The sequence below is a fragment of the Monodelphis domestica genome, chromosome 2 (genome assembly GCF_027887165.1).
Source record: "Monodelphis domestica isolate mMonDom1 chromosome 2, mMonDom1.pri, whole genome shotgun sequence".
In the NCBI taxonomy this organism is placed as follows: Eukaryota; Metazoa; Chordata; class Mammalia; order Didelphimorphia; family Didelphidae; genus Monodelphis; species Monodelphis domestica.
Genome location: NC_077228.1, coordinates 302,570,133 through 302,590,272, shown reverse-complemented (window position 1 = coordinate 302,590,272; position 20,140 = coordinate 302,570,133). Strand labels below are relative to the sequence as shown.

General features: G+C 32.9%; 1 protein-coding gene across 23 annotated transcripts in view; it reads right to left on the bottom strand.

The window, feature by feature from the left end:
• The window catches only part of MLIP (muscular LMNA interacting protein), a 394,551-nt gene that overhangs the window by 72,998 nt on the left and 301,413 nt on the right, over positions 1 to 20,140 (bottom strand). Inside the window, exons 12-13 of one of the 23 annotated variants that reach the window (XR_008916576.1) lie at positions 17,809 to 18,504; positions 15,120 to 15,179 (exon numbers count right to left, since the gene is read on the bottom strand). The exons of 20 other annotated variants lie outside the window; for them this stretch is intronic. Coding sequence is in view for 1 of the 3 variants with exons in the window: in XM_056818425.1 (XP_056674403.1) it covers positions 18,448 to 18,504 (57 nt within the window). In the remaining 2 variants the exon portion in view is untranslated. Of the gene's footprint in view, positions 1 to 12,541; positions 18,505 to 20,140 lie in introns of those variants that run through there. 2 more of the 23 variants (XR_008916575.1, XM_056818425.1) reach the window with 2 other exon arrangements.

Genomic DNA, 20,140 nt, shown 5'->3' with positions numbered 1-20,140 from the left:
TTTGGGCACCACCTCTCATTACAATTGTTGTATCTCAGAGCCTGTGTTTCATCCCAGCATTTTGAAATAATTTGCTTTCTTGTTGTTTAAAAGCAAAGGGGAAAAAATCCATTTTTATCTATTCTGGCTCTTTTCCTACTTTGACTGTATGTACATTTATTAAAAAAAAAAAAAGAGCAGTCCTTTGCAAAGCCCAGCTCAGTGAAAGTCTTTTTTCTTTTCATCATATCCCCAGAACTTAGCACAATACCTAGCTCATGGTATGTGGTGAATAAATACGTGTTGACTGACTGATTGATTAAAATTTTCCTTCTCTCCTTTTTCCAGTATCTGTACCCCAGCATGGCCAAACAAAATCTACTATTTTATCACCAGTACCCAGAGCATATTGGTATCTATTATACTTGTAACTGATTAATTCTGAATAAGAAAATATTTGAACCCTTCTGCTTCCTATAAAAATTCTTTAACTCAGAATTCAATTACCTGATTCTGTCACCATTGGCAATAGAAACGAGGGAAAATTATGCTGTTAGAAATAAGGTTAAGAGAACAGTAATACTTCAGCTATTAGATTTCCTCAATTAAAGAGATTATAGCCTTAATCCTCATAAAATGGCTTATGGGGGGGTGTATGTTATAGGTACATTATTGACAGATAACCAAAGAGAATACATATACCTCCCCTTTCACTCTCTGTCTCTCTGGTTCTCTGCTTCTCTGTCTCTCAGTCTGTCTCTGTCTCTCTGTCTTTCTGTCTCTCTCTGTGTGTCTCTCTGTCTCTCTGTCTCTCTGTCTCTCTCTCTCTCTCTTTCACACACACACACATACACACACACACACACACACAGATGTACACATTGCTTTAGCTTCTTTGTTGGGCAATTTCTTCCCCATAAAACTTCATCTTCAGAGTACAGTATAATTCTAAAAAGAAGATTCTGATTCCAAAATATTCTTATTGCTAGCTTGAAGCAAAATAGATGCAACTCATGAAATTGAAAATAACTCAATTATCATAGATTCATAGGTTGAGAGCTTAGAAGAGATCTCAGAATACATTCCATTCCATCCACCACTCCACTTTTAAGATTACAGATGAAAAAACTACCCAGCTAGCTGGAACAGATAAGTGACTTGCCCTAGACCATACAACTAAAGAGTATTAGAACCAAGATTTGAACCTGACTCTTATGACTCTACAATCAATTGTTTTGTTTTTTCCATTTTATCACACTCAACATAATTTTCAAGATATTCAAATGCAAAAGTTTTCCCTTAACATTTTAAAAGCATTTTTTCCTACTCTTATCTCAAAGGCTTTAGACAAATCAGATAAATTAATTCAAAAATTTCATGGTAATCATGTCAAATCCTCAGAGCAAAGTGATACTAATAAATGTGGAGCAATATGATGGAGATAGCAAGTTGTGAGTACAGGAAAGGGACTTAATGTACACACTTAAGACTGGCTCCATCTAAGGGAATCTTGTGTATTATCATTGGATGGCTCAGAAAGAAAGGTTTATTGCCAGTCATATATAGATGACAAAAGTGTTGCATTATTTCCTTTGTAACTTAACTTTTGGACTCATTTATATTTACTTATATGGCAAGACCATGGTGGTTTGGGGGGGGAGGGGTCTGAGGAGTGTTGTAACCTTGAACCTATACTTGTCCGCATCAGTCTAGTTATCCCAGAAATGATGAATTGCTACCTGATAATGGCAGACCTGTTGGGACATTATTCTTGTATACTACAGACCAACACAATGGTTTCTTTAAAGCTTGCTCAATGAATACATATGTCTCTTGGAGGGGTTCAATGGAAAGAACAATGTATCTGGAGTGACGAACGAAGTTTAAGTCTATTTATTTACTTAAGTGACCTTGGAGAAATATTTAACCTTTCCTAACCTCAGGTTCCAAAACCCGTAAAAGAAGTTGCTTTCTCTAAACCTTTGAGGTCTGTATCTATGCTCTGCTTTGAACATAGTTATTTTCAATTAATTACAGGAAAGAAATCCTTTTAAACCTCTCCATATGTATTATTCCTGTGAAAATAGAATTAATGCCAGTCTACCAGTCACTTTTTCTTATTAATTTGTCAGTTGGTTACATTAAAATTCCCAGATATCTCCTTTCCTCTGCCCCCTGCTCTAGAGAAAGCAATATATAATGCCTTTTGTGTTTCTATTTATATTATTTCTTTGGAGGCAGACATTTACAACTTATTCTTTAAACATTAATTCTTTACTTGTATATACTGTTCTCTTGGTTCTACTTGTTCTGCTTTTTATAATTTCATTTAGGTATTTCCATTTTTTAATTAGCCTGCTTATCATTTCTTTTAGCACAGTACTATTCCATTACAAATATAGGTTGAAACTTGTTCAACAATCCCCAGTTGATGGGCTTCTCTACAATTTCCAGTTCTTTGCCAACACAAAGAGAACTACTATAAATATTTCAGAAGATATGGGTCCTTTTCCTTCTTCCTTGATCACCTTGAAAAACAGACCCAACAGTAATATTTGTGGGTTTAAGGGTATACACAGTTTTGGAACTCTCTGAGCATAATTTCAGATTGCTTTACTAGTGACTTTAACTTGGATTACACTAATCACTGGACTACACTAGCTAATTGGCTTATAACTCAGCCCTATACCTAATGAGTCCAAATTTATAAATTCAACAAGCATTTACAGGACCTCTCACCTCCTTTGTGCTTTTGTCCATTTAAATTTAGGAAACTGTTAGTTTCTCAGGAAAAAGCAAGGACTGGGTCTTATGTAGCAGCCATAGACAATTATTATATGTGGAGGTCATAAACAACTATCAGAAGTTAGTCATGTGAATAATGGATTCATAAAGTTGGAAGGGACCCCAGAAATCTAGTCTCACCTCTTTCTGAGGAAGAATTCCTTCTATGGAATTCCTGACAAGTGGTAATTAATCTCTTCTTGAAGACTCCTAGTTATAGTAGAGCTTACTACTTCCCAAAGTAGGGCATTCTATTTTCACATAATGTGGGTATTAATAATAATGATGGCTGGCATTCATGTAATGCATTAAGATTTGCACAGTTTTAGATGTATTGTCTAATTTGGTCCTTGCAGTAGTCCTGTGAAGCAGGTACTACAAGTTTATGTTGTTGCTACTTTTTTGCTGAAGGAACTAGAGTTCAGAAAAGTTAAATGACTGTCACAAGTGACTTACTAGTAAGTGGTAAGATGCAGGCATTATGGGGAAAATATCTCCTTGCTAAGTTCACATAGTGGGTAACTACTGCCAAACATCTTTACCAGAACATAAAAATCATGAAGGAAAAAGTCTAGGTTTTATTGTTATGGTCAAGCATAGCTGCAGGACTCAAAAACATTTGAACAATCATGAGGATTCTGACAAAACTTCTGATAGGAAATATTACATAGAATGACTGAGAAATAATTATTTAACTTATTTCAATCTTCTATATTCCTCATAGGCTATAACAGTTAAAGAGAAGGTAGATCTATAATCCTATGGATTTCATACTTTCAATGTCATAAAAGTTGAACAAACTTAGTTAAACAGTCATAATCTTGAACAACCTCAAAAGAAACACGTTTTTCAAACAATAATTAAAATAATCAAGTTACAGATTAAACTATATTTAGAGGATTCACAATTTGAATGACTGATATAGAAGATTGACATGTCACCAAGGTGTCAGGAACAATTGAGATTCTTCTTCTGGCTTCCTATCTAAGAAATACTTAACATTCTTAAGGGCATTTTTACATCCTATGGAACAGCTTTTGATCAGGTAAGGTTAAAATTAAAAGAATTTCAGTTAACCAAAAATTATAGAAGAAATGACCCTGAGTCAAAAATTAAAAAGAAGAATAAAAAATTCCTAAAACCAAGGGAATAAGCATTTAATAAGCACCTATTTTGTGCCAGGCACTGAACTAAAAACTTTACAAAACTAAGTGTTATGATTCCTATATCTCATTTTTCATTTGAAGAAACTGAGGTCATATGATTGGCCCAGGGTCACACAAAATATGTATGAAGCTAGATTTAAACTTAGGTCCCCTCAACTCTAGACCACAGCCTTTTCCACTGTACCACCTAGTTATTTTAGCTAAGTGAGGGAAAACTCAAACACAAGTCTCTTCTGACTCCTAATACAACAATCTTTTTGTTCACTACATCATGCTGCCTCTCTTAGAAAGATACATAGGAAGTCCTTACTTATATTTAGCCCAAATCTACCTTCCTTTCACTTCTTCCCATTAAGAGTAATTTTGTCTTCCATCACCAGTCCCTCATCCATGTCACAGCCCTTGACATATTTGAAAGCAGAAGCTATTTTCTATTGAAATCATTGCTTATTCAGGCTAAACAACTCCAATTCTTTAACCAATTCTCCTGTCATAATTGCAAGTCTCCTTTCTATCATTTAATTCATACTTCTCTACCTTGTCTTCAAGAGTGTTGTGAGATGCTTTATCAAACACTTTGGTCATCTCCAGGAGTACTAGGTTCATGTCTTATTACTAAATACCTACCTGAAGGCCATATCAAAATAAACAATATCAAATGAGATTCATCTGAGATGTGCCTGGACAGCTAAGAAATTTTAGATCCACTGACATATCACAGATACCATTCAACAAGATGCTCTAGTAGGAAATAAACAAAAATTAAGTGAGGTTCACCTGGCATGACTTGTTACTAATGATGTGCCTGGACAGCTAAAAAATTATAGATGGCATTGAAATAGCATAGGCATCTCTAGTTAGGACATCCTAGCAGGGTGGGGGGAACCCACCAGAATTAGAATCAGAAAACATTCAAATTCCAACTGCAGCATTTATTTGTAGAGTTACTTTATGGTGCTAAGCTTCTGTTTAAATTTGTAAAATGGGAATAATTATACTTTTGTCTGCCTATCTCATGGAGTTTTTGAGAAGAGTGTGCTTTCTCAGCTCCAAAGCTCTTTTTACATATGAGTAATTACTATATCTAGATGACTATGGTGAGAATATCTTTCCTATAAGGAAGGAAAGAGGCAAACACTTGTCCTTAGTGTTTATCAAATGTTTCATAAGCCATCTGGACAATTTAGAATAAACCATAGTTTATAACTGAATCTTGGCACTTAAGACAGGACATTTTTCTCCATGAAATAGCAATATTATTTCACTGACCAGGATAAGGATTAGAATTGTATCTGTGATTTTTAAAAAACCCTTGCCTTCTGCCTTAGAATCAATATTAAATATAATGGTAAGAGTGGTAAGAGCTAGGCAATTGGGGTTAAGTGATTTGCCCAGAGATCCACAGCTAGTAAGTATCTGGGGTTAGATTTTAACCCAGATCCTCCCAATTTCAGACATGGTACTCTATCCACTCTGCAATCTAAATGCCTTTTGTGACATCATTTTTATAGGCAATTTGTAGATTAGGAAACTCCACAAAATATCATCGTAGCAAGCTATCTAAGAGGTTAAATCCAGGGTGACACAGTATATTTCTAAGATTGTATTTGAACCCAGATCTTCCTAGTTCCAAGGTCAGCTCCTCTCCATGACCCTACTTTGCTTCTGTATTTCACTGTCTAAGGAGGAAAATGAAGTTAAGCATCTTCCAAAATGAAAGAAAAATTTTATTACTTTGAAAATCTGAACATACCATGTACATGTTTGATGCTTATCATATACAAATTGCATCAAATAATAAAATTTGTATCTTTAAAACATATGAATTGAATACTCAGAATATCTGTGATAAAAATTATCCTTATTTTACTCAGGAACCATTTTAAAGTTTTGTGGGGGTTTTGGTTTTTGTCCCAACTTGTATTCTTTTAAAACCACAGCTATTTTAATCAAGGAATTTAAATCAACCCATCAACAGACTGCATAGAATTTGGTATCGGGGTGTTTTTTTCTTTTCTAGTTCACAGTCAAGCAGCCAAATACTCCACAACTTAGGAGGATAGAAAAAAAGGGAGAAAGATATCCATAAAGGGATCAAATCCGTGGAGTCATCAGAACTTCAACAAATAAGAAGGAAAAAAGTAATGTCTCTAAGAAAGGTGAAGCCAAGTTAGGAATAATCACTTCTATAAAATTGAAAATAAATAAATAAAAATAAAAATTGATTTTTTTCCAATAAAAGTAGCTTTATGCATCTTTCACCTACTTGATTCTGTAGCAGGGCCAAGAAAGATATGCTCCATGTACATTTAAATGTATGCACGGAGGTCTTGACAGCATCATCCTGATTGTCCAGTTTCCCTTCAGCCTCTAATTTGATTCATTCTCAAATTGAATCTTATTCCAAACTGAAGGGCAATTGTGAGATTGTAAGAAAATGTTAACATCTCTCATTAATTATTAAGTTGATCAGAGCTTCCCATCCCTAGTTTTATTAAAGTATATATAAAGTATAATTATTAAGTAGGAGCTATTCATCTTTCCCTTTCTACCAAAACTCTTATATTTATAAAATTTACTCAATGCTAAGGTTACTGACTATAAAATTTATTAGTAATGTAATCAGTAATAACATAAAAACATAGTATTTATAATACTTCATTCTTGAGCACGATTATAGTTAGACCCACCTATAATAATCAATGTAATTAATTGAATGCTACTTTTTTAACTTCTGAAAATATAATCCCATATGATTCAGAATTTCTAAAAATAAAAAATGAAGTCTCTAAAAGAATCCTCTTCATAAAATAAAGATTAGAACAGTTTCATAGAGAAAAAGGATCCTCACAGCCTTCTTCTTTGTCTTCATCACTTTTATCTCCAGCCAGAATAAAAACCTTATCTTCCCTCACTCAACAGTATCCCTCAAATCAACATTTAAAATCACCATTTCTACAAAATCAATGACTTTTAGACCTAACAGTAACCGTAACCCAAAGGCTCTGTGGGAGAGGCTTTTGAAACAGATGTTGAGTGTCCTAAGTGTTTTGAACATTAATTTTTAAATAAAAGAAAAAAGACAAACAAAGAATCACATATCTGAACTAAAAAACATTTAATAAAATATATCTCAAAGGGCAGCTAGAGAGCATAGTGAATAGAGTGTCAGGTCTGGAATTGGGAGAATTGGGTTAAAATCAGGCTTTAAGACACTTCCTAGCTGTGAGTTCCTGAGCAGGTCACTTCACCCCAGTTGCCTAGCCCTTGCTGCTCTTCTGTTTTAGACCTGATACTAAGAAAGAAAGTAAGGGTTGTATACATACATACATACATATGTCTATACATGTGCACAAACATATGCACTTGAATGTATAAAATATGTAAACATGCATATATGCTTACACACAGATGTGCTTATATTTATGTATGTACATATATATATATAGCTGTAATGTATATCTTGAGAATAGAATAGCATATAAAAGATGTATTCTACATGTTCAAATATGAACTTCCTTAATAGCAAAACAACTTTGTCATCCCAGTATACCTCGGCTTATAACCAATAGAAATTCTAATTATTTAAAAGTAACCATTACTTCTCATTTATACTGCTTTCCCCCCAATATTTTAGCTATGGTAGTGCCATACAAAAAAAAATGAGGACATTAACAGCAACAAAAGACTAAGTCTCTGCCGCAAGCTAGTAATCTCAAGGAGGAAAATGGGAACAGTTTAGTAAACACTATTAAGAGTAAAATGAAGAGTATTAATCATGACTTTGGTATAACAGGTGTTCTGTTGTAAATCATAAACTCTATGACTTTTGAAATAAAAACATATGTTCCCTCAATTTTTGTTTTCTTCAAATCAACCCTTTTGCCCAAGGCTTAAAAAGCACAGCATTAGTCTAAGTACAATCATCCAAGAACCAGATCTCTATGCTATATACACATAAATACTTAAAATAAGAGACCTAAGTATGTATTATAAAAAGAAAAGAAAAACTAAAATATGCATGTAGAGAAAAAGGAGAGAGACTATTATGTGTATATGTGTAGAGAAAAAGAAATCAAAGCGTGTGTACACACACATATATATACACACACATTCATGCAACTCACATGCTTTGTTCTCTCTTTTCTCTTTCTTTTTTTTTAATTTTCAAGAAAATTTATATTTGAAAATAAGAGAATCTTTACATTTGTTCTTTCCCATGGAATATTTTGTGTTTTTTAATTTTTACCAATTACATGTAATAACAAATTTCATCACAACTTTTCCTCCCAGTGCTGGCAGGAGATTTGATCTGGGTTACACATATATTATCATTCAAATAATATTTCCATATTGTTCATTTTTGGTTTTTTAAATTGTTTGATTTTTAGGAAGAATATTTTGAATTTTATCAACATGAATTAGCTTATTAGAGCCTAATCCATTTCTTTTGGTGTACTTTTCTCAGGCCTTGAGAGGACAAGAGAGAGGACAAGAAAGAGAATTGGGAAGCACAGACATTGTTCTAGGCCATGACTATATGATCCATACTGAATTTTCAAGGACCTAATAATTTCTGGAAGCTATTGGGAAAAAGTTGATCAAAAGTTCCTGTTAGTGTATCTAAGCCCTTTCTTTATTACTCAAGAAAAGCTGACAGTGTGCCTATGTGCTTTCTAGAAATAAGGGTTTAACCCTTGCTGTTATTGGTCTAGGGAACTTACAGGTGAGGTAATCACATTTATCAATGCAAATTGGTCCCTCGTCTTGTGATGTATAGTCTTAAAGAAATGACCTTGAGTATTGAGAGGTTAACTATCTTACTTACCCCACATTACACAGCCAGTATTTGTCCGAGGCAGGATTTAAAGTCAGATATTCTTGACTTTGAGGTCAGCCCTCCAGTCACTGTCATAATGTATCACATAATCAAGTAATTCTATTTTTCTATTGTCAAGTCAAATAAAGATACAAAGAACTTATTTTGGTTTATAGAGAGAACTATAAAACGTTGGAGAATGTATCAAGTTAGTCTATCCTTTCTGAAGCAGCCTTCTGTTTGCAAGGAAGGTTAAAGATACATGAAAGGACATGTGAAAGCTTCTTGAAATTCTAGAAACCATTGTGGCAAGAATATGGCTGAGGTTTAATTAATTTTGGAATACTAATTAGAAAAAAATATGAAAATCGGAAAAATCTTAAAATCTATCTAGATTAGGAAAACTATTAAAATATCGCTGAATGATTCTTTTTCCTTATTCCATACAATTTCATATTTTGCTCTCAAGTGACTTAAAAGACCTTTCTGAACAGTTCCCAGTTTTCATCACCAGTTCATATTTCCTTTTCTGAGGTCTACTTGACCCTTTGTATCTATTATATAATTGTATATACCCATTTTGCATCTTTCAGTTGCTCTTGAGTTGATCAGCCATCTTTTCATTGTCAACATATTATATAATGTCTTTCAAAAAGTAGATGCCTAATAAATTTTCCTTGTATTGTAAATTTTTTTCAAATATGATCTCATTAGAAATTTCCCCATGCAACTACCTTGATTGTAGCTATTTTTTTGTCATTTGGATCATTCATAACTTCATTCATAGAATTTCAGCCATTACAACCATCCATCCTCATGTCAACTTGTGTTTCACAGTTTCAGTCAAGAAGAAAATGTTTATCCTTTTCCTGAGCTTTCTGGAAGCCATTTTTAAGGTCACACTATCAAACCATGTCTCTTTATTTATCATAAACCCAAGATGGCATGTTCTCTTTTCCCAAGAGTTCCATGATTTGCACTTCTCCCAACCCTTCCTCCATGTTGATTAGTTTGAGATCTATAATAACAACACTTATTATAATTCCCTTTGGAAAGGTAGATATGTGAAATAATAAGACACGATACACATTTATTTTATATTCTGCTTTTAACAGAGAAACCTTCAGTAGATCATCATCATATACCCTTTTTTTAAAAAAGATTAGTATCCATATTACAAATTAACCATTGATTTACTATATTCATCCTGTCAATCCTGAATATATTCCCATAAAAAGATCATTTCTTTTTCTCTTCCATTTTTTTCTCACCTAAAAATTCTCTATCATGCTTTCTTCTTCAACTTCATCAATCTCCACACAGTTTTATGTATTCACTTCACATAGTAGTAATATAAACTTTACTGCTTCTGTCTAATCTGTATCTTTTGTGTACCCTTCCATTGCTATAGTCCAGTCATTATGCTCATTTTGCCCATTGGAGATAGCTACAAAGTTTGTTTACTACTTTGTGTTAGATCTTAAGTTTACTTTGTTTATTACTCAAATTCTATACCAGGGTGAAGTGATGAGAGTCTTTCTTTTATGGGGGGAAGGAGGGAAGGGCCTCCATCAGTTTAGTTTCTTCTCTGGCATACTTATTGATCTCCATATTTTCTAACTTGTATCTGAGCAACTCTCTTTCTTCTTTTCTCATTTTAAAATCTTCAATCATGTGCAAATCTCCAGACAAATCATAAAAGTAATACATGATTCTGTATGAGAGGAGCAAAATAAATGTAGCTGTAGGAATGCATATTCCTGAGAATAATTTACATAAGTCTGTGCTATAAAATGTTTTGTTACATCCAGTTTCCCTACATATTGTGTGTTATTACATGGTACAATATAATGTTCCTGTTGTTATGATACATTAAGACAAACTTTTTAGTAATTTAGGAGGAAATGCCTGAACTTATTTCCTTAATGACCATATGAATTCAGAGCAATTAAACTTGGCAGGAATTCTTTAAAATAAACAAAGTAAGGGAAAATCCCTGATCCTCATTTCTTAAAAGAGACTTTCTGAAGTTGGAAAATCCAGATAAGATATTCAAGCAATGATGTTTTAGGAGGGTTGGCAATTTCTCGCCTAAAGTCCAAACAAGCTATTTTCTTTAACTATCAGTTCAACAAATTCAGAAATATGGTTAACTAACTTAATAGGTACATTTTCCTCTTATTTTTAAAAATGTATCTTTAATATTCATTTTTTAAAATTGAATTTCACATTCTCTCCCTCCTCCCACCATATGCTCACACATTGAGAAAACAATTAATAATCATACATGTGAAGTCACAAAACATTTCTATATTAACCCTTTTGGGGGGAAAAGCAAGAAAAAATTTTAAAAATTATGCTTCAATCTGAACTCAGAGTTCATCCTCCCCTCCTTTCTCTCCAGTCCCTAGAGGTAGATAGCATTTGTCAAGATCAGAGTAGTTATATCTTTCCACAGGTGTTCATCTTTACTATATAAAATGTTCCCTTCTTCTACTTACTTCACTGTGAAATGGTTTGTAGAATGTCTTCCCAGGTTTTTCTGAAACCCTCCTGCTCATCATTTCTTATAATTGTATTCTGAAACAATTATATACTACAACGTGCTTAACCAATCCCTAACTGATTGACATTTCCTCAATTCTAATTCTTTGACAACCCCAAAAGAGATGCTATTAAAAATTTTGTACATATAGGACCTTCTCTCTTTTCTTTGCTTTCTGTGGGATACATACCCAATAGCAGCACGGCTAGATCAAAGGGTATATGTGGTTTGACAATCCTTTGGACATAGTTCCAAATTGTTCTATTGAATAATTGGACCAATTTACAACTCCATCAACTCGACACATGGTATGTTATTGTACTTTTTATAAAAATATTATTGAAGGGAACATATGTAGAGACTTAAAGAACCAATTAACTTATATAATATGCCTTAAAGTGCTATATAAATATATATGTATATAAATATATAAAAATATATATTAGCTATTATTAATCTCTTGATGACAAGATAATGTTTTAAGGGATGGTTGGAGGAAAGTTTCCTAAAGTTTCATGGTATTTATCTCTAAGAGAAAAGTTAAGACTTCAGGAGCACTCCCTTCTTCATCCCTGGCAGGCCACAGCCTTCCCAGACCTCATTGCTATGAAAGTAACTGCCCTCTGAGGGCACAGCAACTTGTGAGTAGAAATTATTTTTTTTCTTGTTTTATATCCTCACTACCTGGCACATAGTAAGTGTTTAAAAGCTAATTGACTGACTTTCACATAACTGTATTTTGAGATTAATTTGATGGCATCAAAGAACCACTGTATCCTTGAAGATTCACCTAAAGACAGTATGTTATAGTGGAAAGAATATAGAACTTGGAGTAAAAAAAACTTACACTCAAATCACAGCTCCCTTCTAGGTCCAATATTTACTAGTTCCATGAGTTGTTGGTGTCCTTATTTGTAAAATGCAGATAATAATATGGACACTATCTATCTCATGGAATAATGAGATGAGGGCACACTTCCTTACCTATTAAGCAATATGTAAAATGAGTCTCTTTAATTATTTTATCAAGCATTCTATAGTGTGAATACCTTTCTTGCAAGTAGGGAAAAGGGTAAAAGCTTGTCCCCTCTCTTATGTTTCACTAAACAGCTCATGAGCACTCATCTGTTTGGACACCTAGGAGTGAAAGAGGATTGTAATTGCATTTGGGCAAGATATAATTTAGGATATTTTCTCCCCTTAACATCAATATATACTTCATCAAGTCTAGAAAAATGGCTACACATCTTCAAAAATGAAATGGGTATTTTTATTACTTTATAAATCTGAGAAGACCATGTACATATTTGATATTCATTATACTGCATCATCACAAATTGCATCAAGTAACAAAAATCTGTATCACTAAAGCATCTGATTTGACGATTCAGATTTCCTGCAAGGACTAAAAAAGTTTTCATTATTTTAAAATAACCATCTTAAATTTTTTAATATCCTGAGGTTGTATTCTCTAAATCCACAGCTGTCTCAGACAAGGAATTTAAATCAACCATCATCATTCTGCAGTGATTTTTTTTCCTAGTTCAAAGCTAGCAGTTAGAAACACAACAACTCGGAGAGACAGACAAAAAAGCAAAATGTATTCACAAAGTCTCTTGCAAGCATTACCATCAGAACTTAATGTTAAGGAAGGAAATGAATCAAATTTGTGGAGTCTTCTGAACTTTAACAGAAAAGAGGGACAAAAAGAGTATTTGCCAGAGATGAATCCAAAGCTAAAAGAAATGTGTAAGGAATAATTTCTCTTATGGTAAACTTGCTGTTTTGTTTCAATTTGAATGCACTGTATGCTTAAACTTGCTGTTTTGTTTCAATTTGAATGCACTGTATGCTTCTTGAATCTCTCTTTTTATGACATTGGCATCAGGCAATCTTGAAATGTGTTGCCTGTCCTGTACAAGGTGGGAAAAGGGAAAAAAGAAAAGAAACCCTTAATGAGCTATTAAAATTTTCTAATGTTCTAATAAAATCTACCAAGGGAATTAAAAAAGAGTAAAATAGAATGTGCTATGCAACCAAGTCTGAGCTCCTGTAATTATAGAGCCTCCTTGTCATTCTTGTAAACATACCTTTGCTTATAGAGAAAATAGATTACAGACACGGAAGTAGTGTCATAGATTTGTAACAATTTTCTCAGTTCTAGATATTGAATATTTTGGGGAATGAAAGAGATATTTAACAAAAGAAAAAATAGCCCAAACCCTTAACTAACAACAAAAAGTTGAAAGTGGGTACCAATAACTAGAGAAGCATGGTTAAAATGGGATGAAAAGTATTGTTGTAAAGCACAAACCTTATGACTTTCACAATTAAAAAAATAGTTGTCCAGTCATGACCAACTCTTCATTTGGAGTTTTCTTGGCAAAGATACTAAAGTAGTTTGCCAATTCCTTCTCCAGATCATTTTACAGAAGAAGAGACTGAGGCAAACAGAGCAAAGTGACTTGTCCAAAAATCACACAACTAGTATGTGTCTGAGGGCAAATTTGAACTCAGGAAGAAGAGTCTTCCTGATTTCAGGTCTAGCACTGTGCCACCTAGCAGCTTCTCATAGCAAACACAGATTCCTTTATTTTTCTTTCCTCCAAGTCAGCCCTTTGCCAATGGCTTAAAATCCAATGATAAACATTCAAACCATATGTTTAGTATTCATATGCACTTTCCCTCTATTTTCTGTGTCTTTTCTCATTTATTTTCATGAATTTGTGCTTGGGAAGAAGATATAGTTGAGGTGTATGTAGTGTAGCCTAGTAATCTGGGGAACAGAAAGAAGCTGGATAGACTAAGAGTGGAGAATAGCTACATTACCAATAGATACAATGCAAAGGAGAATGTATATAGTGCACAAAAGATGACCTTGAAAATAGGAGTCACCAACATGTCATGATTTTTGTATTCTTCCTCCAAAAAAAAGGAAATTTGTAGTCATTAAAATATTAGCAAATTTTAGCAAAGGAAATCTATCTTGCTCAATTCTTGGTCTAATTCACTCTTCATTTGCAGTCTATTCAAGACCTAGAGTATTCCAATGGATCATTTCTGTGAGTTAACATTTCAACTATATGGTATGAGCAATAGATTTTCCTTAGCCTTATTTTAGTGATATTTCAGGACTTAATGCAAATGGCTTCCAGAAATATTAAACACAAACAGAAGCATTAGGAGGATCTCATCAGCTTTAAGGAATCCATCTACTTAGAATACTCGCAGGACATTCATAATGATGGAAAATGACTTTGGCAAGGATAGACATGTTTTTAGTCCTCTTGATATTTCTAAACAGAGGTTTCATCAAGCAAAGTCATCTCTGCTACTCCATTTTTTAAGGAATTGTGCATAATTAGAAGACATGCAAGGTATTCACCTTATTGGAGAAGTTATTTAAGGAGATATTTTTCTCCAGTAAAAAGCTTTTCTTCTTTGTAGTCAACAAAGTAGGCACAGTAAGACCTTTCAGTGTTTTTCATAGAGTGTGCTGTATATGGTAAAAATATGTAGATTCTTGTAGAATCTGATTTCTTGTAGAGTGCAAAATCGAGGATGCTCTTTATATTACTCTACTACAGATAGGAAAGTAGGCACATGGATCCATACACTTTGGTATTTTCTCAATCACTTTTTTTGGTAGCAATATCTATAAATATTTTTTCAAAATATTTTTCAAATGTTTACTAACCATTCCTCTTTATCTCATCAAACCATACACACTAGGCATAATGCCACACAAGCCACATGTCAAATGGCTCCTACTGTCTTCTCTTAGAATAGCATCTATAGACTAGACTTTCAGAGCAGACCTTCCTACCTCCACTCTCCAATGGAGTTAGTCCATTCATATTTGGAACACCTTTTGGGGATGAGTTATCTAGATAGATGGAAACAGCAATTTTAGACTCAGTTAAACCCGTTATATCTAGTCAACCCAAAAACTTACTTCACATCCTACCTATCCATTCAAACATGCATCTCTTTGCAATGACTATCTAATGGCTGTGCTTAACATTAATATTATTCCTCCAATTACAACTCCTTTACCTGATTGCTAGTCCCCAACATATGTTGAGTCTCTCTATTAAAATGTAAGTTGCTTAATGGCAGAATTGTTTCACATAAATATTTGTATTCTTGTTGCCCAACAAAGTGTAGATTTTTTTCAATTTAAATTTATTTATGTGTTTGTCATATTAATATATCTGGTCAAGTCTCTCCCCTCCCACTATTAGAGAAGGCATCATTTAACAAAAAGATATATGTATATATGAAACTATAATTTTCTTATCTCTATTTATTGATTCTCTGGAGATGGATATACATGTACATTCTTCAAATAATATTTCTGTTGCTATATATAATGTTCTCTTGTTTCTGTCTGTTTCATTCCTCATAATTTCATATAAACCTATGTTTTTTCTCCAAAATTTACATGATCATTTCTCACATGGCAGTAATATTCCATCATAATCATATGCCACATGAATAGTTGTTTGTTCTTTTCATATCTCTTGAAAATTAATCCCTCAAAATTATGTAATGTTTCATGCAGATGCCCTGTGGATAAACTTGATCTCTTCTAGGTTCTTATCTCACTTTTGTTGTTTTTTTTTCAACTATCTCCTCAAGTAATATATCATAGACTATGACATTAGAGTGCAAAGGTGGACTCCTTTTCCAATCATCATCATGACTTATAATCATTGACAATAGTCACAAAAACAACAACAGATCATAATTACTTATGTTTTATCATCATAATGACTCTATGAGGCAGATGTTATTATTGTGAATAAGGAAACTATGGCTCAGATTAAGCAAATAGAAAACCCAGTATAACACAGCAAGAGTCCTACAAGTGTTTTTAGCTTAGCAACCACTAGACTATCAAAGATTTTATTATAATCTTCATATACATTTTTTCCATTTTTCAAATGTCATATTCCTTTCATGATTTTTAAAAATTCTCTCTGGATGAAATTACTTCATTAGGTTTCTAAGAAAATTTTCTATAAAATTATTTTTCCTTCCATTTTTATTATTGTTTAATGAGAAGATATTTTTCATATTTCACAATCTGATTTTATAAGAAAATTCACATTTTAAACTTGTATTATTATGCTTGCTTGCCACATCTCTAAGCTTAGTAAAAAGTTCCAAGACTTTCTAGCTAATAGCTATTCTTTGTGTCTCTGAATCATTGCTATTGACTTACATTGACTAAACTTTCTAAGAAAGTGGAAAAAGTCTGGTTTAATTTCTGTTTTTTATCCATTTCCCATTTAAAAATCAATAGTCTATTTCAATGTAAAATAAGTAATTTTCTTGCATGCTCTATTTTCTAATTTTTTTAATTTGTCATTGAATTTGATCTTTATACTAATAATCAATGATCTAACTATATCCAGACAGCTAATTTGAAAATGATACCCACATTGATAGTTAGTTGTTTTCTATTGGTTAAGATACAGTTTCTTTCTATGGTGTTATTTGGTGCATATTATGTCCAGTGCTTCCCAACTTTCTACGAAATAAAAGTAATTACTATTTATAAGCATCATATTGATGAAAATCCAAAAATCAATTTAGGATTGTTAAAACCTTTAGTCTTTATACCCCTCTCTATACTACATGTTTCATACTATGGAAGTCTGTAACTTTCCTAGATTATTTCTCAAGTTCTTATTTATACATAAGTCTAGATATAGTTCTCAATAACCGCATATATAATGTTTGGGCTGGGAAGAGTAATAAATTACAAGCCAAGTAAATACTGGGTTTCCTCATATGTAAAATAGGTTTTAAATTATATGATCTCTGAATGAACACAGATTTTAGACATTTTAAATAATTACTCAAATATTTGCCTATATCTATATCCTAGTTATAGTTCAATTTTTTAAATGAAAACTCTAAATAGACTTATTAAATAATGTCTTTGGAAGTATGCAAAAGCTCCCTGTGATCTTAAAAATATGTTCAGAGTAAAACTCTCTTAACAGAAATAAAAGGAAAGCCATAATATGATATCCCAAACAGGAAGAACGTTTTTACACAAACAGTACCATACTACAACTATGCTAGCAACTTCAAATGAATGGATCAAGAAATATTTATTCAGTACCTAATACTCAACTAGTGATCATGATGCCAACAAAAAATGTAAAAGCACTATTATTTTTTTTAATTTCAGGTAAGCACCTCATCAAATTTTGTAAATTATGAAAATAACTATTAAAGAAAGAAAAGGAAAATTTCCTTTTAAGACATAGATTAATATGCTCTAGCACTATTGCTACAACCTGCCTAATATATACTAGTTTCCATACACATGGTAAAGAGGAAATTCAAACTAGATTTTTAAAATCATAAATTATAGAAAACTGAGTTTAAAAATAAATTTGCCTCTAAACAAAAAGTAGAAAATGGGAAATAACCCTATTTATGAAGAACTATATAATATAAAGAATAATGGACTTAGAGAATTTGGGTTCAAGTCCTACCTCTTCCACTCACTTTGCAACCTTAGGAAAGTCACTTATCTTCTTTGAGCTTCAGTTTCCTCATCTGTAAAATGAGTATGTTAGACTAGATGATTTCTAACATGTCTTCTACCTTTATAATCCTAAATCAGTACCAAATATCCAATGGTTCCTATAGAAAAAAAAATTTATAAAACATCCCACACTGTAAACCACACACTTCATGTAAAATTTTGAAAAGCTAACTCATCAGACTTATCTTTATCAATGAAATGGGGAGAGGAGAGAGCTCAGTTTCTCATCCTACAAAATTAAGTCAATAATCAATCTCGATAATGTCCATTCTTTTTAAAAATCACTTAAACATATTCCCCAAAATATAATGCTTTTAACAAAAGTTAACAATTAAAAAAAAAACACAATTTGATGAAAAAAGTGAACAAAACATTTCAACTGAAAAAGCAAGTGTGAAAAAATGATATTGCAGAGCACAAAGGAGGGAAGGGAAAGTCTTGATCATTTCATAGAAGAGGGCCCAGTGAATGTATTTGACCCATAGGCTACGATAGGGATGAACCAGGGTTGGGAAGAGGAAGGTCACAGTTGTAATGCAGCTTGATGCATCATTAGGTCGAAAGCTGAGTATCACCCATATTGTCATCAGTGTTGAGTATCAAACAGGGAGAGCTTGGCAGGGAGGGGAGGTAGTGTAGATCTCTAAGAAAAATAAGGAGAGAAGAGGAAAAGAAAATAGCATGAAGTTGAAAATCACCTTGAGAAACCATCCTTATAAGTTCTTTATGGAGGACCAAAAGCAAGGTCAAACCAGAAATTCACCCTAATTGGAAGAGCTCTACCCCCAAAAAGGAATTGGAAGAAAGAGAGAAAACTAAAAACACAGTTGAGTGAAGTTGAGTGAAATGAGATCTTATTTCTTTATTAACTGAAAAGAAAGAAACTTAAAAAAACGCCTCATTTCTCAAATACTTAGAGAAATGAATCAAATATATAATTCAAGTTCCCGGTTGATAAATGATCAAAGGATATAAACTGGCGGTTGTCAGACAAAGTAATTAAAGCTCTCTATAGTCATGCAAAAAATACTCTAAATCACAATTAATTATTGAAATGCAAATTAAAGCAATTCTGAGGTACTATCCCATACCTATCAGATTGGCCATTATAACAAAAAAGGGAAATGACAAAGCTTCAAGGGGTTGTAGGAAAAATTAAGACATTAATGCACTGGGGGTGGGGGAGGGTTTGTAAACTGATTCAATCATTATGGTTAGCAATTTGGACCTTGGACAAGGACAAGGGCTATAACAAAGTACATACCCTTTCACCCAGCAACATTACAAGGCTTGTATCCCAAATAGATGAAAAACAAACAAACAAACAAACAAACTAAAAAGGAAGGACCAAATTTGCAAAAATATTTAAGGCATCTCTTTTTGTGGGGACAAAAATTAGAAAACATGGTGATATCCATCAAATGGGGATTGGCTAAGTAAGAAATAGTATATGATTGTAATGGAATACTATTGTGAGGTAAGAGATTATGAGCAGGAGAAGTTCAGAAAAACCTTGGAACTATTACACAAACTGAAACAGAAAGAAACCAGTAGAACCAGAATATGGTACACTGTAATAGAAATACTATGCTATGACCAACAGTGAATAGGAGCTATAATTAGCAATACATTGATTCAAAATAATCCTTAAAAGACTAAAGAAAAATTGTCATGTGCTTGCAAAGAACTGATAGTCTAAATCCAGACCAAGCAAACATTTTTCATTTTCATCAGATTGTTTTGTTCAAGTTTCCTTCCACAAAAGGACTAATTGGGAAAATGTTTTATGCAATTGCACTTTTAAAATCTATGTGAGATTACTTACCATCTGAACAGGAGGGATTGAGGTGGTAGGAGGGAGGAAAGGAGAGAATTTAAGACAGTATTCTTTGAAAAATGTTGGAACCTGTTTTTACATGTAATTGGGGGAAAATAAAATTAAATGAAATTAAACTTGTCCAAGTAAAGCAGATAATCCCTGTTTGGGATTATGAAATCCTAGCAGGAGCCAGAGAAGCCATCTAGTTAAACAAGTGACTTGTCCACTGTCACACAGGTAGTAAGTACCAGAAGAAGAATTAAAACTTAGTTGTTTTGACAACTCCACAGTCTGTGGGGGGTTTTCTAATAGAAATGAAAATATTTATTTTTAATTCTAGTCTATATACCCATATGTATTATGTATATATGTTTATAAGTATTTATCACCTCTCATGTCTACTCTAAAGCTCATTGAAATGAGATGACAACTCTAATATTAAAGCTTGAATTTACTGATT